Source organism: Aricia agestis, chromosome 16 (genome assembly GCF_905147365.1).
Source record: "Aricia agestis chromosome 16, ilAriAges1.1, whole genome shotgun sequence".
Classification (NCBI taxonomy): domain Eukaryota; kingdom Metazoa; phylum Arthropoda; class Insecta; order Lepidoptera; family Lycaenidae; genus Aricia; species Aricia agestis.
Genome location: NC_056421.1, coordinates 4241955 through 4265479, shown reverse-complemented (window position 1 = coordinate 4265479; position 23525 = coordinate 4241955). Strand labels below are relative to the sequence as shown.

General features: G+C 34.4%; 1 protein-coding gene across 1 annotated transcript in view; it reads left to right on the top strand.

Moving 5' to 3' along the window:
• Positions 1 to 23525, top strand: part of LOC121734779 (B-cell lymphoma/leukemia 11B) — a 62851-nt gene that overhangs the window by 26402 nt on the left and 12924 nt on the right. Inside the window, exons 4-6 of the mRNA XM_042125394.1 lie at positions 20123 to 20287; positions 20478 to 20678; positions 20832 to 21017. Coding sequence (XP_041981328.1) covers positions 20123 to 20287; positions 20478 to 20678; positions 20832 to 21017 — 552 coding nt within the window. The remainder of the gene's footprint in view (positions 1 to 20122; positions 20288 to 20477; positions 20679 to 20831; positions 21018 to 23525) is intronic.

Below are 23525 nucleotides of genomic sequence, written 5' to 3'. Positions count from 1 at the left end.
CTTGTTCACTGTGAAAGTAGCAGCGCTGAAAGACCAACAATTTTTTTCACTTTTGTATGGGGAAACTCGTGACGCTCGGGCCCTTGCCCATACAAAAGTGAAAAAAAAATTCGTCTTTCAGAGCTGCTGCTCTCACAGTAAACTCTATACAAGAAACACGTACACACCCTAAAGTATTATTACTTATTTTTGTTACACACTGTATACTTAAACGTTTTTTTACTTCACTAACCCTATATTTAAAGATCTACGCGATACCGACCAGTGGCGATTTTTTGATAAATCCTTAACCCTCCGTGCACCACGTGAGTAAAAGTTACACCGTGCACCACGTGGGGTTTGTCAAACCCCAAGACTTATCTGGTCAAAGAATGCGTAATTTGTATTTATTTGTTAATTTTATTTCAAATAACTTTTTTTTTTATATATTTAATTGTAATATAAAACGATACTTACTGAGATAACTCCCATTATTAATCCTTTACACCCAAAAATTAAAATTTAGTAATATTTTACCAAGTAAAACATAGACTCTTTTTTGGTGATCTCCCATAGTTAAAAAGTTACCTTTTATTTCCCGTACTGCTTTAATATTTTAAAACTAACTGTATAAGGAGTACAAATTGAATAATCTTAACCTAATATAATAATGACTACACGATATCCAGGCAAGTTGAAATCAGTACATTTGTTACAATGAAAGTCCTATTTGCTTATACATACCGTGCCCGGTATGTGTAAGCAAATAGGTCTATTATTGTGCTCAAAACCGTATTTGAGTTTTCAATTTATCTTCCTAATATAACCTAAACACTTCTTTATTGATCTTGATAATTTTTCTGGTGGTCCAGGGGCTGCTTTGCGAAGAAATTCGTGAAACCGTTTACAAGAACCTTTCAGTATCCATGGTTTATATCTTTGCGATTTTTCAAATCTTCTTCTATGAAAGTCATACTTAATTTGTTCATAAACCTGTCCACTAATGCTTATTAAATCGAAATGAATTCAAATATGCGAGAAAAATAGATTTTGTCACATTTCACAATACTCTGTCTATACAACTTTTTAACGACGTCCTGAACTACGTCGGGTTTGTGGGACCCCTGCACACTTTGTGCACGTCTGTTCGTTGAATCGGTGAAGGAAATCCTAAACTACTGCCGCCAAACGGCAAAGCAACGTCTTAACTCCAGCTACATAAAGCGTCAAAAAAATTACACGAATTTTTTAAAAGTTATCAAAATTTTTGTACGTCTGGGGTTTGTCAGACCCCACGTGGTGCACGGAGGGTTAAGCAAAATCCTTATGGAGATCAATACAGTCCTTATTGTTAGTTTGTAAACAATGCCGGTAGCGCTTAGTTCTCTAAGCGGAGGTGCCAGCGCGTTATAATCCTGTTTAAGATCTGAGATAATGACTTAAATAGGTTTATCGATGGCCAGTTATCTTTATTGTTACATCCATTTGAGTTTATTACCATGTTTCAGTTAATATACTTAACAATAGTTTTGACTGAGAAGATTATTGCATTGTATTTAGAAGAATTGTAAACTGCCAATAATGCTGATTAAAATTAGCACTAATTTATAAAACTGTTTCGAAAGCTATGTACGATTGAATCCCGTAGTACCTAATTCCTTTTTCCGGTTTAAAAACTAGCCTATGTTCTTCCCTTTTTCAAAATCATCCATTCAAAACCTCATTGATGCAATCAGACTATTATTTAATATTCATAATAATATGAATATTTAATTTGTTATCTTCATGTTCCCACCTCTTTATTTAATAATATAGCCGCGTATTATAAGGCTAAAAATATCGAGTAATCTCTACCTATAAGTAGATATTGTGTAGGCTGTATAAGACTCTTCTTTTTCTAAAGCTTAAACTATTTAATCAATCTAATCCAACACAAAAGGCAGCGAGATATAAAAGAACTAATTCATTCCTCGAGTTCTTTGACCAATGTCCGTTAAAATAAATACGCCTTTAATACAATGGAGAAATAATCAGCCAAGTGCGAGTCGGACTCGCGTACGTAGGGTTCCGTACTGTTATATAGCGAAAGTTGGGAAAAAAATGTTTTTGTATGGGAACGTCCCTTAAATATGTAATTTATTTTGTTTTTAGTATTTGTTGTTACAGCGGCAAACATACTACAGCGGCAGAAATACACAATCTGTGAAAATTTCAACCATCTAGCTATTACCGTTCTTGAGATACAGCGTGGAGGCAGACAGACAGAATAGAGTCCTGTTTTTACCCTTTTTTTATTTTTTTATATCTATGGACGCACACCGCGTCAGTCTGGCCTCGTGGTCAGTACTCTTTATGTAAGGGAATCCTAAAAATGATTGAAGAAATGAATTTTCTGTGGCTATAAACCAGTGGGTGGACAGTTCGTCTTTGTCAGCTCGTCGTAGCTATTAGTTAATGTCGGTCTCGACGGACTGTTTAGTTAATCGTACTCGTTACGATCAGGTGAGAATCTTTGTTTAGGGTCAAATCATACTGAACGTTCGTCGAACTGTTAGTGAGACAGCGAATAAAAAATTATTGTACTTTCTTCTTTTTATAAAAGACTTCATTGCAATGGGAGCTAATTATATAATTTAAATCTATTTAATATAATGGCCTGTTTCACCACTTAAGTACTCTTAAGTGCTGGATAGGCTATTTATAACTTATCTGACAGATAAAGCATATAATAACTGTCAGATAAGTTGTGGATTAAGTGCAGGCAAACCAAGCCATAAGATTTGCAAACCAAGAAGAAAAAAATCATAGAAACTAAATTAAAAAGCAACAAACTTTATCCATGACAAAAACAAAAATCGAATACCAATGCAACGCCTTAAAATCAAGACAATAATATATTATGGTTGTCTCTAGGATTTGTTTATGAACACATTAATTCATTAATACTATCACCAGTAACTATTAGGTTATATTATTTAAAATTATAACTGTATGGATCATGTTGCGCCCACTGAAGTAAGTCTCTTTTACTGGCAGTATTAATCGCATCAAACCATCCCACAGGCGGCAGGCCTGTAGCTCCCATTCATCACTGTTGTTAAGACAAATATATAAGGTAAAGTTTAGGAGAAAATCACGTTTCAATAAATAAGTAGGAGATATTACACTATACATAAGTAGGAGAAAAATACTTCAAAACGAGTTGATACAGTTTAGTTAAGTAGTAAAATAATTTTCACTGTCATAATTATTAAAAAAAACATTATCAAATAATATGTATAGGTCTACCAGAATCTCATGGCAAATTTGGATGGGAGATTTTCAAAAAATATCCTTAATCATTGGATATTTTTTTTACATTTGCATATATCACACACAGAATCAACCGCTTTAAGTAAAAAAAAGTATCAAACGTTTTGTTCAAATTTCCCCAGTATTGGTAGCGTCATTTTCTTTTTTCCATTTTTTGACATCAGATTCTGGTAGACCTATAACTAGATTTTATACTTTACTATTAATATTAAATACATAAATTTAACCAGATTTAAATCCATAGATCAGATGTACAAACTTAAATCCCAATATCAAAATTTTGATCGAAACCTTTTCTTCAAAATATTAAAATTCCCAATTCTATATTATCAAATGGTTTGATCGAGATCTATTGAATGTCCACAAAAGATACAGGTCCGGCCACCTGAACCCCCGATATTTTCCCAGGGTGGACAAACACCCACAAAAACTGCAAACAATCGGTCAAAAGGTTTTTTTTGGTCAAAACACGCATAGAACTCCGCTGGCCTCATAATGGTTGTATAGCCAAACTATTATGGACATTATTGATCCCTTTCAGCAATTACATTGAAAAGGGTTTAAGAGTGTCACTTTCTTACACAAAGGAACAGTAGTCTTTATTGTCGAATGTTTGCTCCATTTTTAGTTCAAAATATTAGATTAATTTTGTTTTAGCTCCTATATATTATCAATATTTTGTTATTTTAATATTTTTGTATGGGTGTGACTTTATATCTTGAACCCCTAGGCGTATTTCGATAATATTTACAATATCAAATATATTACCACAAATATTCACTTTTCGAATTTCGAATTTTATGAATATGACCACAAAAAGAATTTTTTGAGCAAAAACACCCGGAAAAAATATAAAATTGATTGACAGGCAGATTATGGTGTATCAAATTCTACCTGATGCTGGAATCTCGTGACCATTGTCCAATGCTTTTGATTCACTTTTTTTGTTGTTTTTTTCTGGCGAATACATCGGACCAACGCGGCTTCAATAGGCGGCATAGAATTACAACCAGTTCAGTGGTTTTGTCGGTCTTGACCCTAACGTGGGTCGGTTGGCAAATGAGGAATTTTAGTCATCTTCATCATCATTACTAAAGGCTATTTGAACATATTATTGCAAGTTGAAAAAGATAAATCTGTAAGTGTAAAAATGCATTGTTAGGTACACAAACGGGTGTAACAACTAACAATACATTTCTACATCAATCTGAGATGATTAGAATTTTTTAAACTTTCTAATACGTTAGAGCCCTCAAAAAAAAAAAATAATTTGAGTTGTATAATATAAACCAATTTCAAGCAACTAGGAAATATTTTTATGGAAGTCTATAATGAATAATGATATTATGAACCCCATAAACATTTCACAAATACAATTAGAAATATATCTACCTCGTAAAAAATCATTAATTTAATATTATATTTTGAGCAGAATTTGAGCACGTTTAAAATGTTATGGTGGTAACCTTTTTGGTCACGGAAATGCTCTCTACTGAAGATGCTGATTAAACAATGAATAATAGCATCATTTAGTAAAGTGGGTGTTAAAAATTATAACCGTAGATACGAGGTCCAGTGTGATTTATTAAGTGTTAGTTAAACGTAGGTGTTTTAATAGCTGGTTAAATATGATAGATTGTTTTTCACTATCTTAAATCTGTTGACACCTTTGAAAAAATCTTCCACCGTATTTTCACTAGTTAAAGTTTTGTTAGGCAAATGCAAATAGCTACGTTTTTGCAAAACTTGAATTTATGTTGATTTATTGAAAAATCATAATAATTAGGAAAACTCGATTGTTTGCTATGGCAATCATCTCATTGGTATGGCCAAAACTGTTTAGTTTACGGAGCAGCTATTGAGCTGGTGTAACACTCACTACAAAGAATCAAGATGAATTCAAGATTACTTATAAAACTTACAAACTCCAATGTAGCAAGTATTTTAGGCTAGAGTATGCCAAAACTGCATACCTGCATAAATAACTTTCTTTCTAGTAACACAGGCAAAAAATAAAACACAATATCAAAATTATGTGTATGACTGTACCTCCAAGACACAGTTTTCCCCGTCAGGTTGTCTGGAGTCCGGACATCGGAGCCGCAACTAATACATGGACGGCAAAATAATTACTAGGTACAAACTTTAGACCATAGTCAATGTTTAACTAGTAAACAATTAAGAAGTTAAGTGATATAATGATATATATAAAAAGTAGCTACTTACTTAACTACATATTATATATTAACTCATACAATAACAAACATAAAAGAGTAGGGTGATAGGTATGCAAAATAACTACGTTTTATTAGTACAAAGTTTATTTTGATCAAGAAATAAATATTAAAATCAGTCTCGCAAACACGTAAACATTAAGAATTTGCTAACAGACTAAGCTTAAATTATGGCGTCAAAATATTAAAATAATGAAGACCTATAAAAGTTTAGATATGTCCCAAAAATTTGAAAAAAAAAACTCGCAACTTCGGGTAACGTGTGTAGGTAACTGTATAATGTGGTATCTGCATCTTTTAAAAAATACCAAATACGTATAAAATAGAATAATTTTACATATTATTATAATAAACACATTAATCCCCAAGTAAATTATCGTAGCTGACATATTAACGATACGTCAACGTGCATCCGCGGCCGGTCGCGGGGTATAAGGTCGTATCTGCATACAAACGCTGGGAGCTTTCCCATACCGGGCAGCTCGTGACCGCTCGGCTTGTTAACGCGGTGACCCGGCCCGAGATTATGCACTTACATCCGTCTGAATGATGACTGCTTAATTGAGGCCATGTGAAACGTGTACGCTCACCTTAACAAACGTATAAATATTGCGTATAAATAAGTCAGGTGTGACCAACGGAAAAAATACGGAGGTTAGTTTATAAGTTACTGGATGACCCCCACAATTCCATCGCGCCGAAAGCTTATGGCGCGGGAACTGTACATTTTTCGGCAACAAAAAAAAACAATTCTTCATCTGTAAACGGGACTTATATACCCGTTAAAATCATTTCAGTTATCATTCTAAGTATAAAGACGAAAGAGGTTACACACAAACAAACAAAATATTTTCACATTTATTTTATTAGTAAGGTTATCCAAATTCAATTATAGCAACGTGAAATTAATTTAAGTAATCCATAAAACCTCTGCAGAACGTCCCGTACGTACAATATCTAATCTACGACAAGCATTTCTCAGCAAACATCTCACCTCAGACCATTGTAAAATATTCCAAGATAAATAACCACACAATCATAATTTATAAATACCATATTAGATAATATTTGCGGACTCGACCACAGAGTAACATAACTGTAAACGTAGAGGCGAACACAATAAATTTGATGGCGACCGCGGCCGAGATCTCCCGATGGGCAGATAACCGACAATTGACCCGAGCCCAACACGGCCCATTGTTCGCCGGAGACATTCGAACCATCAACGTGTGTAGGAAAGAAAATCTAGAAGTGTGTAATGCAAATGCATTTCAAATTACTTCCCGTAAAATGTGGTCTAGACTTCAAAAAATTAAATTTCGTTTTAAACTAACTCTTTGTTATCGTTCAATTGTTCGGCTATATCGTTATGAAATAATAAAATCTTGTTTTAAAATTAATTTTATCTTTCTCAAAATGTTCCTCATACTTCCCGTTCACACCAGAGAACTGCGGTTTTTCGTAACAAAGAAATCATTTATTTAAAATTCTATGAATTTACTACAATTTCCATAAGCAGTGTCTAGTCTATACGTTATCAACTCTACATGAAACGCGCTATTTAACAACGCGACACAATCTCGACGCAGAGCATTTAATTACCCCGGGACCCGCCGTGTTGGCTAATTGATATCTACAGATATACAACATATAAATAATACTATCATCATCACCTAAGACCAATATCTTCTATAAGATGTATTTCTAGCCAAAAGACGATATTATGGGCAAAGAAAGCTGATAGGCTAAACTCGACAGTTTTTATAAGGTTGATTTTATAATATCAATAAAAAAGTGATTCATTGATAAGGCCCATATTACTAATCTATACTAATATTTTAAATGCGAAAGTATCTCTGTCTGTCTGTCTGTCTCGCTTTCACGCCAAAACTACCGAACCGATTGTAATGAAATTTTATATACAGATAGTCTAAAGCCTGAGAAAGGACATAGGCTACTTTTTTACTGGAAAAAAGGGTTGTAAGGGGGTGAAAATGCGTAAATTTGTTCAAATTAAGTTAGTTTTAAAAATGCATAATAGATGGCGCTGTGCGTCCCCTACATCGCGGTGACGCTTGCCCAGACTTCTTTCTATAAGAGGTGGTGGCTTACATTTGAGTTTCGATTTTTTTCGATTGTTATTACTTTTTTACGTCATTAAATAACTCAGTACTTTATCTATGCAGTGACGTAACCTTAAAAGTTAAACCTATCAATGATATAAATAGTTTATGGGTAAAGTTGTGTAATTATGGGCCTAAATAAGCTTTAAAATTTGGCATAAAATATAAAGTTTAATTAAAAAAAAAGAAATATTATGTACACACAGCACAGCTGTTTTGATTTATGGGGTACCAGGGTTTTTTTTATAAAAGCTTTTGACAACAATTTTATTGACATCGCGCGCTATAAACTGAAGTCCACGCGGACGAAGTCGCGGGCAACAGCTAGTCTATTATAATTGTACAGAACATAGTAACATTCGTATAAAAATATGGTTTACACAGCTACACAAACTCAACCATTATTTTTTCATCACCAGTGTATTCGAAACAAAAAAAATCGCCAAGTGTGATACGTATTTACTCCCACGCTTTCTGCAAAGGTGACATCCAACTCTTTGAAATTCCGACCTGTCATACACAATGGACCACAAAGGATTTCTTGACCAGAAATGGAGCATATGTGAACATTTTTTGCTCACACGACCCTTCCGTTTGAAAAAAGACTCGAGCATGTAATAGAACATTAATATGGATTTTCTACTGGAAATGATTTTTTGGTTTAATAAAGTTAATCAGATTAAACTGGCTCCTCGTAAAAAAATAACACATTATAACCATTTTTGTAGACTTCACTAACAGTATTCAGTAGCACAAAATATTCTACTGCAAGCTCAAAAGTTTCATCAGCTTAATTTGTTTTAACCAAAAGTAGAAGTAATAACATCAGTTCGAGACGATAATGACGATTTGTAAAATAAAATTGCAGCAACCTTAACAATTGAATAAGCCAATGACAAAGATAACTTTCAATTAATTAATAAAGTTATCATAAAATCAGTAAATAACGATAATAATCATAATTTTAAACAACAGCAATGAAATAATCCAATCGAAATAATGATGATTTCCAATAAAATAAATTTAAAGTAAAATCAGTTGATGATAAATGTCAAGAAAGCATATCTAACAGTGCGGAAGGAGTCGCGAATTCGGTCCACCATTGTCCGTTCATAATTACGGCCACCTGTTGTGGGTTCACACGCCCGATCAGGTATGGTAACAGTGCATTTTTTGTTCCACCGCTATCCATGTTTACTACCATTCAGATAAGAATTTCGTTGGACCGTTTTTGGATAAGATCCGTGTTTTTGATAGATTTAATTAATTTTGTACAGTTATGGGTTGGCAGGTCTTTATGTGAAGTAATTGCTTATTAGTTAGTTTTGTTGTTATTTTTAGGAAGTCTTGAAAACTCAGGAAGATCCTCTTATCTTTCTAAGTTGATATGATATTTAAGACGCATTGTACTGTAATCATAATCAAATTTTGAAAATTTACAGTCATTTATAGATTGTAATATTCACGTTGTGGAAATACGAAATATTCGTGTTACCTTTACTATTTTCAGACATTTCAAAATTTTTAGCTAAACCTCAATATTGTTTAAAACAGGTGAAAAAATCATTCAAGGTTCCCTCCTATCAATTTGTATTAGTGGTATTATGTGTATATGCACATAAGGAGAGTTCCACATATAAGTCTCTCGGCCACAGAATCCGTCAAAGTTCGGCAAATCGAATTACTGTATTGTTTATCGAATCCCCCATTATTTGCGTCACCAGATGTACACTCAGTGTCAATCGGTGTTTACCTAGAATAGCAAACATTCTAACATTAGGGTCACTTCGATTACATTTCGGGTACAAATTTGATTTCCATAATTTTGTTATCACAGGCCAGAAAATCACGATATTTTGCGGGGCTAAATATTTGGCAAGCAAATATGGGCAGACAATTTCTGAAATCATAGATTTCAGCGGGGCTAAAATGGTCACATTTAGCATTTCCTCTCAATCAATTCAGCAAATGAATTGTCAAAACTGTCAAACTGACAAATGTCAAATCAGTACAAAAATACATAAATGAATTGCAAGCAGAGTTGCATTTTGCGATTTTAGAAAAATGAATCATATTATGATTCATATCATGATTCTTCAAAGCGACCATTTTAGCCCCGCTGAAGCTTTTTGACTTTTAGAGACATTATTGTAACCTCTTACTAATAGTAAGAGATTTTGTATTTTACAAAAATTTTGATGTAACTTTTTTTATGCTTCTTTAAATAATACATGCAGATGTTAAGAATCAACTTTTTCTAATGGTTTAAACTTTATCAGCTAAGTAGCGAAGTGAATAAATGTTTACTGCCGACTATATTTTGTATCGGTTACGAAATTTTTGATGCGTGTTATAAAAGTTTATTACGCGCATAATAAAACATTGGCCCGTTCCCTAAATTACCGGCTGCATACAATTCCGCCAATAATTCATGCTAAATATCGCACACAATTATAAGTCATCCATTTAGATACGAGATCGCATTCATTCACTAATACCATTTTCGCAGTGACATGCAATTTTTGGCTATTCAAATAGGGGACAGCAATTTTTTCTATACTTTCGCCGCGGTTCTCGGGCCGCGTATTTTTGCTTGGGGTAGTGCGTGTGTGAAAAAAAATTACTATTATAAAGGTACAAAGGGATGCTAGACGATTCGGGGTCACTAGGAAGCGGTTTTGATACGGGGTTTTTTACCTGGAGTTTTTTAGTGGGGCTTTTTAGTTTCTGGGTGTCGTTTCGCGCAGCCCACAGTCTGTGATCATCCTCGAAGATGTTCACATGCTAAAGATTTAAGTGGACTCGCAAACTGGACTCGAACTCGAGGTGCTCTAGTGACTTTAACTTTAAAACTTTGGTGCATGTGAGACTCGAAGAAAATGGATTTGTCTTCAAGGAGTAAGTCAAGATTTTTCGACTCTGGCATCGATTTAAGGCGAAAAGGTATTTAATATTTCTAAATCCTAGTGCATTTATCAATTTCCGCTTTTTATATATTTTTTTTATTGATCACTAATTGAGGTTTCTACTTAAATATTGAACTGAAGGCGTATAGTAATATTTTAACTATAGTGACACTTTCATTTCAAACTTATCATATTTATTTAATTACAAGTTTGCTTTTATTACAAGTTAGATTTTTTAATATTTTCCTCAGTTTTCTGCTAACTTATCAGAAGCTTCAATCAATGTCAAAACGTTAATAAACATTTAGGCATTTTCATGTATTCCCTATTAATTTGGTTTTGATTGGTTCCTTATATTGTGGGGTCCATAAACACAAATAGAAGACAAATTGGAAAGTAATAACAGTGATATGATACCGAAACATATCTATATGCGAATCTCACGGCTACATTAACATATAAATGAGCTAGTAAGTGGACTATATGTCAAAGTTATAGTCCAATCGATTTTATATAGCTATAAAACGGACTTTATATCTTTGTTGGATATATGTGGTAAAATTATCGTTATTTTATTGTGTTACTAAGTAAATAAATGGTGCAATATAATTTTATTACTTATTAGATAGGTAACCGATTAATTTTTTATCACTTTCCTCTATTATAAACCTTTCCTAGACTTCCACGAAAATTTAGGACTAAGCCGTTCTCGAGTTTTAGCGAGACTAACAAAATTGTTTTTTTTATTTATATAGAATACAGATACTTGTTTTTATTGATATCTACTGTAGACGCACGGTAGTGCATCAGCCAAGTTCCAAAAAATGTCGTCTATTATAACAGTAGTTTCGCAAAATTATGAAATGGCCGAAGCTCATCTATGCCAAGAAACCTCAGCACTATGTTAAATAAAGCGTTATTTAAAGAATATTTTAGATAAACTGCATCCCTCGGTTCAGTTGACCGCAAATTTGTAGCCAAGGCGGCCGTTTGTCAAAGTAACGACTTGCAATACTGTATATGGCACTTTGTTTAAATAACTCGAAAGCTTAACCTTGCTTATATAATTTTTGCAACTTGGCTTCTGCGTAACGTTTGTGTTAAGTTTTAGAGTGACGTCACTATAATTAACTTTATTATTAGCTTATAACATTGATTGGAACGTGAATATTAATAAGCGCCTCAATTTTCCGGACCAAAAAAATGTTTGTCGCAGAGGATAATAATTTTCCCCTATTAATTGTCACTACACAAACAATTTGGCTCAATGGGTCATTTTTAAAAATTTTCATTTTAAAAACTTTTCACCCCCGATTTTTTTCACCCCCTATTCACCCACATCGTTCGCCAAGCGCATGTATGCGGTGCCTGGCAGCGCGCCGACCGGACGTCTGCCCAGTTTTATTGCTTCAGGAAAGTCTGCATTATCCTCATGGGGGTTAGAATTTTTGAAAATTTTCGACGATATTTATTAGGTGATGTAGAGGATTATTTTCTTTGATATAACGGTATCCTTTTATTTTCAAGTTATTCTTAAGGTTTTTGCTTTCTCAATAAGATATTTTGCAAAATATTATGGTAAATTAGCTGACCCGGCAATTAATAAAATAATTTATGGTTATATAAAAGTTGTCGACTTTCGAGCCTCAAAAGAAAATCTACCGATAAAATGATTATCAACATTATTAAGTTTTTAGTTTGTCTTTTTTTAAAGAAGCATATAGACATAATTTGGTATACTTAGCTGGTTATTTAGGCTCTATATCATCTGCCACTTACTATCTTTTGCTTTAAAACTCAGCGTACATCTATGTGATATATCACATATTTACGGCCATTGATGTGCTGCCGGTAATAGATACAGCTCGGGGCGATAATTAGAGAGGGCAGTTAACGGCAGCGCGGCAGTAGAATTAAGATTTTTGTCGTAAGTGCCCGCTCAGAGTTTACTGCCGCTCAGGATTAGGGGTTAAGTGTAAGGGTACAGCGTTATAGTGATGTGCTTATATCGATATGGTACGTTAGATTTCACTGTATGTATTCAGTATTAGATGAAGAATATATCGATATGGTACATTAGATTTCACTGTATGTATTCAGTATTAGATGAAGAATGTTGTCTACTATCTGTAAGCGTATTACTTGTACGAGTTAACTTAATTACCACTGTTATTGATTCCAGATTTTTTTTTATTGAGAAATGACCTGAAATCTATTATGAAACGAAAATAACTATTTACTATACTCAATATTCCTTTTCTTTTTTAAAGCTAAAAACGACTCTTAAAGGATATCGAATTTGGAGCAAGATGTAAAATTAATATGTAACATAAATTAGTAAATTAAATTTAAAGTAATGATGTATATCTAGTTTAAAAAATTAAACAAAAGCGTTATTTCATAATCTAAGCCCTAATTTGACATGCATGAACAGAAATGTCACGATACGTAAGCAAAATACAAAATGTCAATGAAGTATATTTTGCTACTATACTTATAGGAAAATATAAGTGGGTGAATTTTAACAAATGACCTTTTTTATCATATCGGTGAACTTTTTTATTTTTACATATTTTATATACTTTTCAGGTTTTATGTATTCTTTAAGACACAAAATGTTCTTAAATTTAAGAACATTTTGTGTCTAAGCAAATATAAACAATTTAAGGGTAATTACCCTTAAATTGTTTATATTTGCTAGTATGTAAACGTTTATGTTTGTAAAAAAAGTAGAGGGACAGCACCGGTTTGATAAAAATAGATTTTTAAGTTATTTATTTCTACCTTTGTAATAGTCCTAGGCATATTATATTTTTGCCACAATCCTATAGCTACCCATTGAATACAAAAACAAATAATTTACAAGAATATTCCCTTTTTTTAATAGTAATTTCAAGGAAGACAAAAAAATTCCGTTTGGGAAATTCACCCAGGTACTTTTTCTATATACTTTATCGACATTAAGTTTTCCCCTCACTAGTGAACAGTAGTATAGGAGCTAGTAGTCCGGCGTGGCGTTTTTATTGACACTCGTCTGTGACAAATTATGCCACCGTAACCGCCACCTAGCTCTTGGCCTATAAACGTTAAATATATTGTTCTGCAGTAAATATGGCCGAAATATATATTCTATTCGAATCTTGCTCTGTATAACGATTATACGAGAGAAATATTTTCGAAATTGATTTTCTTTTGCATAAGTCTAAGGTTTTCGAAATAAATAGAAACTTTCCCGAGTTACATAAAACTCAGAACAAATATAGTACATTTAAAATTATACCTCTAAACTTGAAAAAAAAATATCGCTTATTTAAATTACCTTCGCTTTTTCCACTTTTCGATATTGGTCATTGAAATTCGATACATCGTAAAAAATTTGTCAGAGGAATTTTCAATTTTCACTTATTTCGGGGGCTGTCCGTTTCCCCAGGCGGATCCCGTTACACGCCTAAAGTAAAAAAATATTCAAATCCCTCTAACGAAGAGGCCAATACACAGAGGAGGCCAAGTATTGGATGTCAGTAACACGATTACTGCCCACCATAATTTGATTATTCGTGTTGTCATTTTTTCGCACAAAAATACAACTTACCTGCAGTTGTTGTTCGTTATGTTATTTATTCAGAAAAAACAACTATAACCGTGGCGATATCTACTGAATTTATTTTTGGATTTAAGCTTCTTGGATTTAAATAATTTCTTTAAATTAAGATTTTACCTTACAAAAATAGCTATCAAGTTATAATAGTAATTGTTATGACTTGATTACTATTGTGTTTGTAAATGTCTGTTTATGGCATTTTTTTAGTTCCTAAACGGATATATTACGTTGTTTTCGATTAAAAGCGGATAAGATCAACGTTGTTACCAACATGACTTTAGAATCATTATTTTTTAGCAACATAAAACAGTTTTCTTACATCAAAAGCTTGTCAAGTAAAAAAAAACTTGTAAGGAAAAGGAATAATCTTTTGTCTTATCACCGAGGGCGGTGATAACTGAATTAGCCGCCAATGGTCTCCCTCGGTAATCTCGTTTTATTGTCCCTTCGCCGATGCTGTTTAGCCGTAATATTATTAGCTAGTTTCAGTCCTTTCCTACAAACGGCTCGGCTAAATGGCTAAGTTATAAAAATGTTGCTGATGTTACCAATCTTGAATCTTTCTTAGATGATTCTCTACACAAATAAATAATAAGACTGGGAGAAACCCTTGTTTTTAAATTATTTTTTGTCATAATTAGGTATAAAAACTATAAAAATTGTAAGACATTAGTTAAGTAATAAGACCAACTTTAACAACTTAGCAAAAAAAAAACTATGTTACTTTTTACTTTCTACTCAAGCTCCGGTCCTTATTAACGCACTTAAACCTGAACTCTTTACTCAAAGTACTATGTACTCGGAGTTCGGACGTGTACATACTTAGTTGAGTACAGGGGTAGCTCTGACGTCATCAGCTGTTGACACAGCCCGCCTTCCGCTATGGCCGACCAGTATGGGCGGGTGTTAATTGTAATTAGTGAACTACCTTATTATATTATAATGTAACTAGTAAATACCATAGGTAATTTATGGCAGGAAGTTATTTCAAGCTGACTATTAAAAGTGGTAATTTTTGCTACAGAAATAATTATTAAAAAAAATAGTACAGTTAAGAAAATTTATTAATAGCTTAATGGCCTTTAGATACCATTTACCAATAACTTAATCAAAAGCAGCAAAACAAAAATTGTTTTATCAAAAGCACACATCACAATATATTATGTAGTATGTACTGTTAAGGACTCCATAAATAAGAATTAAAATCTGTCTCGGCCCGAAATCCGAATGTACGATTAAAATTGTCAATCAATCGTTAAAAAGAAATAAAAATTTCGCTGGAATGCAATCATTAACATTGAAATGATTGACAAAAAACGCACAACCAAAACAATTTAATAAGAACAAAAACGCCAAGAATTTGCCGACAGAGGGCATAAAGGAGGCTTTGTCGATGTCCACTTCCGACAACTTCAGCCATTCAAGATGTCGATTGTCGACATGTCATATAAACAGGACAAAACACGTGGCCTTTGTGAGAATATGTCATTTTAATGAACGAAAAATTATAAGGCTTTATGCAGACACACAAAAAAGTGGCAACTAAAAAAAGTGTGCAGAATGTTTGGCACACAATATGCCGCCAATGATTGACTTTGTTACATGTGTCCTGATATGTATTAAAATTTAAAATTAATATTTCGTACTCACTTGATTTTGACGACAACTTTGTGATTTTTACAAACATAATCAAAGTATTTTATAAAAAAAGGATTTTTTTATGAAATAAGGGGGAAAACGAGCAAACGGGTCGCCTGATGGAAAGCAACTACGTCGCCCATGGACACTCGCAACATCAGAAGAGCTGCAGGTGCGTTGCCGACCTCTTAAAAGGAAATACGCTCTTTTCTTAAAGGTTCCTGAAGAATTAGGATTCAACAGAGAGGCACACTTTCGAATTGATAATATTACTATACAATATGGATGCTTAATCCTCAAACAATAGTAATTACCCATTGAAAACCTACGCGTTAATATTAAGGCAGATTATAATACGAGTATGAACTTCAAATTAATAGTATTTTAATTCAATACAGAAATGGCCGATCAATCTCGATTCTCGATATAATCCACCCCCGCGGCACCGATGTATTATTTTTCGAGTTATTGTCGAAAACGATTGTGTGACCACAATGGGGTCTAGGGTTCCCCTGCCAATTACCATCAGGCACGGTGGTCATAGCTGTGTCAAAGTTGGACATTTTTTGTTCCAGTTCACTCAGATCTATCATAATCTATAGAAATCGCACATATCTACACAATAGTGTAATCGTGGCCACAAATTCATAATTCGTTGTCATAATTTTTGATGGAGAGAGATCTGTGGAAATAAATGGCTCTTATTTCAAGTTTCTATTTTTGGATCTAGCTTTACACGCAGATAGTTTCAAGTGGTCTACTTTTTATCATCTATTCATTAAAAATTAAATACATAATTAAATTATCAAAGCAGACGTTTTGATTATTTAATTATGTATAGATTGTTTGTCAGAAACTTGTATAAAGCTCGACAAATAAGGACAAAAACGTTGTTTTACTGCATTATACTCTTCATAATATAGTGTAGATATAATAGTATTTATATAAAGTATTAACAATTTTAAAACGGAACTTCGTACAGTAATATAAGGTAGAATAGGGAAGCGTAGGAATAATTAATGCAAGTTGAACATATCCCTTTCAAAAAAGTAAGTACAAATCTAACTCGTCTCGCATGTAACAAGCTCATTTAAAGTTTGGCGTGGGGCTCTCCCCATGTCACCTGAAGAGTTAGAACACACAAGTTTTCAATAAATCACAGAACCACAGACCAAAAATAGACTCTGTCCGAAATTTTAAGTGCTCACGTTCGTTAAAGATCGGAATATTTTTGATTTAGCTCTAGCCTTTGAAATGGTGTTGGAAAATTTATTTAAATATGAATACACGACATAATTTCAATAGGTTGAATTTTAAATAACAATTAATCATTCAAAATTATATTATATTTCTATTTTTGGAGAAGTGTTCCATTAACTTAGTTATGTTCTATTAACGCAGTTATTACACCTGATTATAAATAGTTGGCAACTAAAAATTATATTTAGGTAATTCCAATTATTATTTTTTGTAATTAATAATTATACTTCATAAGTACTATATAATGTCGTATATTATACGACATTGGAGAACTTAAAGCTCCAAAGTACATAACCGAAATTATCACATGCATACATTTTCAGTGTAAATATTGACCTACATACAGCAGGAGTAACAGCGCATGTCCACTGACCACTGTCCAGTCGCGTGAGAGGGCGTGGTCTGTCCCTTTAAAGTATTGATAGGGTTCGATTAAGGGTGTATTGGATACGCATTAGGTGCCCAATAGGTTAAGAGCTCCTAATTTTTATAGGCGTTTATAAACTTTCCTTTTTGTATTTTGTTTAACCACGTTTCGAAATTGATTATGTTGTTGATTTGTCACATCAGATGTTACAACGTTTAACATATTGTGAAAAATTTACTGATTAGGAAATACTTAATACCTTAGCGATATAATCGTCTAGTTTCACAATTAATAAGTAAAATAATCATTTTAACTATTTACATTCACAATGTAAGCTATCATCATACTGTGGCGGTACCCACAATTCGCCTAACATTCCTGCATCGCGCTATCGAAGTTTCGGAGAACGGCAAGATATATACAACGTCTGAAATGACGTCAGTGGGGCTTCGGCCTGACCGAGCATGCTATCTCGCTCGGTCGGAAGATCTTCCTTTACGGCCGCCACGAATAACGTGAAATTGGTGACCACCGACAAGAACACGCATCCTTCTGGACATCAATCATCGTCAACACTCCCCGCCCCTCCGCACCACGTCAGCAGACATCAAGCATAACCGGGTCGCCTCGACCATAAGCCGCGTTGGAGGTCCGCGCCGGTCGAACCCGCGTCTGGCTTGAACGGGGCAGCCATAGGCTACAACGACCGGTCAGCAAGCAGAGCACGTGGTCCCTCTCCTGGTCATTGCACGCGTAGCTTCGGCCCACACCTGACAACACAAGCGCTTCGAAGAATACCACAGGTCTTCGGGGGGGAGTGATGTGGCGGTACCCACAATTCGCCTAACATTCCTGCATCGCGCTATCGAAGTTTCGGAGAACGGCAAGATATATACAACGTCTGAAATGACGTCAGTGGGCTCCGGCCTGACCGAGCATAACACCTCGCTCGGTCGGAAGATCTTCCTTTTCGGCCGCCACGAACAACGTTAAAATACGTTTACAATCGTAGTCGCACGTACTTCCTATTTTTTAGACCACGCGCTAAAGTTTCAATTAAACTAAACGGAAGTGACCTTAGTGCTGCCGTAAAAACAGAGCCACGAGCCACCACGAGCCCGCCTAAATAAATCTTTAAAAAACATGACACATTTACATAACAAACCCCTCGAACAAACCAGGTACAGTCAACAAAGCGATCGAACCATGTATTTTTTGTATTAATTTAGTACTCAGGTTACGAGCAACCCCTGCGAAGAAAGTACGGCCTACTTTCCTCATAAAGGAGGAACAACAATAAGAATGTGGATTGCAAGGGCGAGCGTAGTACTTATATAAAATTAGCTCTTTGATCCGCGCCGCCCCGCGTCGTGAATGTACAAGTGCCTTTATAATTCTTAGGCGTCGAAGCCGCTGCCTCATTTATTGGTATGTGCTTAATAAGGGCTCAAACATGGCCAACTTTATATATACGCGTTTTGTAGTCGACTAAGTTATGGCAAGCTATAGTAGGGTTTATTTGGGAAAATGTTGTAATAACTAGCGCAACAGCGGGGCTAAAATGGTCGCTTTGGAGAATCATATAATTAATCATAATATGATTAATTTTTAAGCTAAACTTTGCATGCAATTCATATAGTGAATCACTATATGAATTGCACGCAAAGTGGAGTTTAACAATGAATCATATTATGATTCAATATATGATTCTCCAAACCGACCATTTTAGCCTCGCTGATCTTTCAACGAAAGATCAGCGAGGAGCGAGAATTTTTTTTGAAAACATATTTTACATTCGTATAAAAATACACGATGCATACCGCGCGGTAGATAAACATTTTTCACAACATAAACTACACCAAGTCCTCTTAAAATATTTCTAAATTTCTTCATTTCTCTTTTACTAATAAGATTTTTATAGATTATTTTCGATGCTATAGCCAACTTTCAATACTACAACACTAATAAAAAAGTTAAATGTTCATTTAAAAAGGAGAAACAAAATTAAATGGGTCAAACGAGAGCCCTGTAAAAAGCATGTAATTTGCACATCTGTTGTCAAAATACCCTTCAAATCACCAAAGTGGTAATTATTACCATTCACGAGATAAGTGGTCACCACAAACGACACCTTCGAACCGTGACAAGACTATAATTAAATATAATTTAGACCAGTGTCATTGCCCATATGCCCAATGCCTTTTTATTTTGACGCAACAGATGCATAAGTCATGGTTGTTATACGGCGTTTAATTATTGTTTTTATCTTTAGCACATCCTTTTGAACATTAATGGCTTGCGTCTAAGGGTTTGATTGACTTATTAAGATTGAAAAGTGTCCCAATAAATCTTGGGACACTTTTTTATGCATGTTGTAGTTTCTTTTACAGGATACGCATAGCAATTTGCAATATAACATGCTTTAAAATGTAATGGTCGAGTTCATTCAGATGTTTTAGTTACTATTTTAAAGTAATCATCACTTTGCTATATTGAAATATAAAATATGTGAAATCGGAACATAAATAACTATATTATGTAAAGATCGCTAGGTACTCTAATTTCCAAAAAGAAAAATCCACAATTTCTGTTCTTTATCACTCAATTCTTCTATTCTGTTTCACAATCAACGTCTATTTCACCATTACTTTTTCATTTAATTTTTCTTCTATTCTATTCCTCTAACGTTACTGTTGTTTCAGCGGATGCGGACAGCGCGGCGGAGGGTGGGGGGTCGCCGACGCCCGACACCCTCACCTGCGGGGCCTGCCGTCGGGCCTTCGCGCTCGCCGACATCGTGAGGTTCATCCAGCACAAGATCAGCTCGTGCGACAAGGAGCTCACCTCGTACCACTGTTTTAGTGCAGGTATGACGATTCCTTTCGAATCATATTTGTTTGTATTTTTAATTATTTTAATGGTCATTTCATACAAAAATCTTACAAAATGATTATGATCATAAAATACCCATCAAAAGTATTTTTTCTTCGAGTCATTAAAATAATCTCCATATTATAAGTAACTCAAATCAGAATCTCATCTCACTTCTACTTATAGGTCCCAATTCCGACCAAGAAGATGGCTCAAGGACAGGTCAAGTGGCAACAAACTCTAGTGGCAGAAGGCCGTCTCTGCTCACAGCCAGAAGACCACCCAGCAGTAGAGTCCACACTCCACCGCTCGCCAGTCCTTCTATGGCTCCCCCAGATCTCTTAGAGGATGGCGGCGCTTCTAGCACACCTAAACGACTTTTAGATGGTAATTAATTAGAAATAATTGTGTACATTAGAAAACTGAAAAGTTATGGTCCCAATAACGGGATCGATAACGAGTCTACATTTAAAGAATGTATAAAAATTAAAATCTGCTTTAATCGTATATTATATTGATGAAACCAATATTTTAAAACAGAAGCCGACGCAGAAGTTTCAACACCTAAAAGAAGAGCATCAACATCACCAATGCCATCTAGTTCTCCTGACGAGGACATCAAGCCTAAGATCAAACAGGAGCATATGGATACAACGGGTTCACCTGATGAACAGAAGAAGTCGAGAACTGAAGTGGCTGATGCCGAATCTAACACTATGCATAGTGGTAAGTACAATTTTGAAGTTGAAATAATGTAAGGATTACGTTGTAACATTGAAATACAAAAACTCAAATATGGCCCCAGTTACTCTGAAACAGGGCTATAAAATTGTATGATATTGACTAACCAAGTAAAATAGCTCAGTCAACAATGTAGTTGTAGAATGCATGAGCGGGAATCTAAGCAATTTCTGCAGAGACTTATTCAGGAGGGGAGGGCGACAAAGGTCAAATTTTTGGTTTTTCGTCAATAACTAAAAAAAATGCGTTGTAGCAAAAATATTCTATGACGACATTAAAGCTTATTAAATAATTAGATTCTATACAATTTTTCCAAATTCTCAACCGTTTTCGAACTACACGCTCAGGAAAAGTGAAAATTAAGAAAAGCTAAGGTCTGCATTAAAAAATAAGTTCCAGCAGAAATAGCTTAGGTTCCCGCTCATGCACTCTATACCCTCTTTTTAGTCATTCGTTAACCGGACTAGTATGCTCGAATGCATTTCGTGGAATCATTCATGATTTGATTACTTTTCCATAGTACGGTATTTTAACGGTAGCAAATGTATAAAATATTAGAATGTTGATATTGAAAACGAATGACAATTTTAATCTGATGAAAGATCTTAAGAAAATATAAAAGACTTTGAATATGATTATTTTCATACAAAGGAACATTGCAATTAACAAAACATAGACCATTTAGTAAAGACGTACCACACAGACCTTAAATCACAACACCACAGATGACATAATGGAATCAGTTTTTATTAAAAACGTTTGCGTCATCGTCGCGTCTTTGTGTTTAGTATTTATTCGCTCCCGCTTGAAAGGATTTGGACTTTGGAGACAATTTTATCGTGCCGTCTTTTGTCCTGTATTGTGCAAGTATCGGCCATTTATAGATTGCCTACGTCATCATTTGGTTATACATTTTAGCTTACTGTTAATCTTGTCACATTACCAACTCATTCTTCTATAGGATGTTCCGTTTTGTATTGTTAAGGAAATGGTGACGCCTACAGTAGTTTTTTTTTTTTTTTATGAGGAAAAAATATTTTATTTAAACAGTAATTACTAATCCTCTGTACTTACTTACTAAAATTGTATAAAATTCAAGAAAATAATATTCATATCTTTATTAATTGTGAAATTCAGGAATAAGAGTTATGACGTAAATACATATAATTAAGAATATTTTACTGACTCAAATATATAATAAAAGACCCATCAGACGAAAATGCAGCAAACGCACCAACTAAAATAAGAAAATGCAAACTCTTGTATCAAAGAACCTTATGAAAATATCAAACATAATAAGTAGCGATTTGGAACATCTGTATAAGCGGACAATCTTGCGGGGGCGGTTCGAAAAATAATCTATCCGAGCATAACCCTTTGTGCGAGCAGATGTGCCGTCATTTGACACTTTTGTATTAAACCGTTGCACAACAAAAGCTTTCTTAAACCCGAAAATTGTGCACCGTTCAAAATTTTCGACCCGCATTTTGTCAACTGCTTTGTAAACGCTGCAGCATTACCCAGCAAAATATACCCATTGAACTATGTGATCTATACCAAAGTGAAAATTTTAGGCCTCTTTGTTGCAGTAATTTTGCCAGTTCAAAGCAAAGTTTCCCCAAAAATTCAACTAGTATTTTTACCAGCGGTCATTCCAAATAGACTGAAAAAGTTTACAGAGCATTTACATTTAGATTTTTTTAATAATATCATCCCCTTAGACCAAAATAAAATATCTAGAGCAGCGCATCTGCCGCATACGATCAATATGATATCAAATACGTTATGAGACCTGCCATTAAAACAACGGTGTCATTGAAACGTCAATTGCAGGTTTTGCCTCAACACCAGTTGTTTCGGCTTATTGAGCTCCGCCTAAACGATATTAACCCCTTCGAGCTGTCAAATACTTTCAATAAACTGCGAACACAATAATATTGAAATACCAGAAACAAAACGCGGGCATTCATAAATCTACTAAAATGAGGATTATTGTCACAACCGGAATATATCAAACGGTGACAGATAACTCGTGCCGGCTGAAAGAGGGCCCTTAATTTTAATTGTATTATTTTGTACATATTAATTAACCCCATCGGTATAAACAGATAAAGGGGATGCTTTTAAAGAAAAAAATTATTTGCATGAGCACACGATTGACGTATGTATTGTTATCTTGTGCCTTTGTGATGACCCTTATGTTAACCATGACTCCGCGCACAATACGGACGTAAATCACAAAAGATGGCCGCAGGATAAGCGACTCTGCGGTGTTATTTTAGAGTCCCGAATCGGAGGTGAGACGGGCGACGTAACGGCTGTCTTTGTTATGACAGCCACTGATATTATAATTGTCAAAGATGCTACCGAGGTCCCATTGTCGACGGCGGTCTTTTATAATTTTTTCAAAGATAAAAAATGTTCGGCGTGCTCCTGACACGTACACTCATGCGTCGCCGTGGCCCGTGACCTACGGGACTTCTTTGAGCGGGA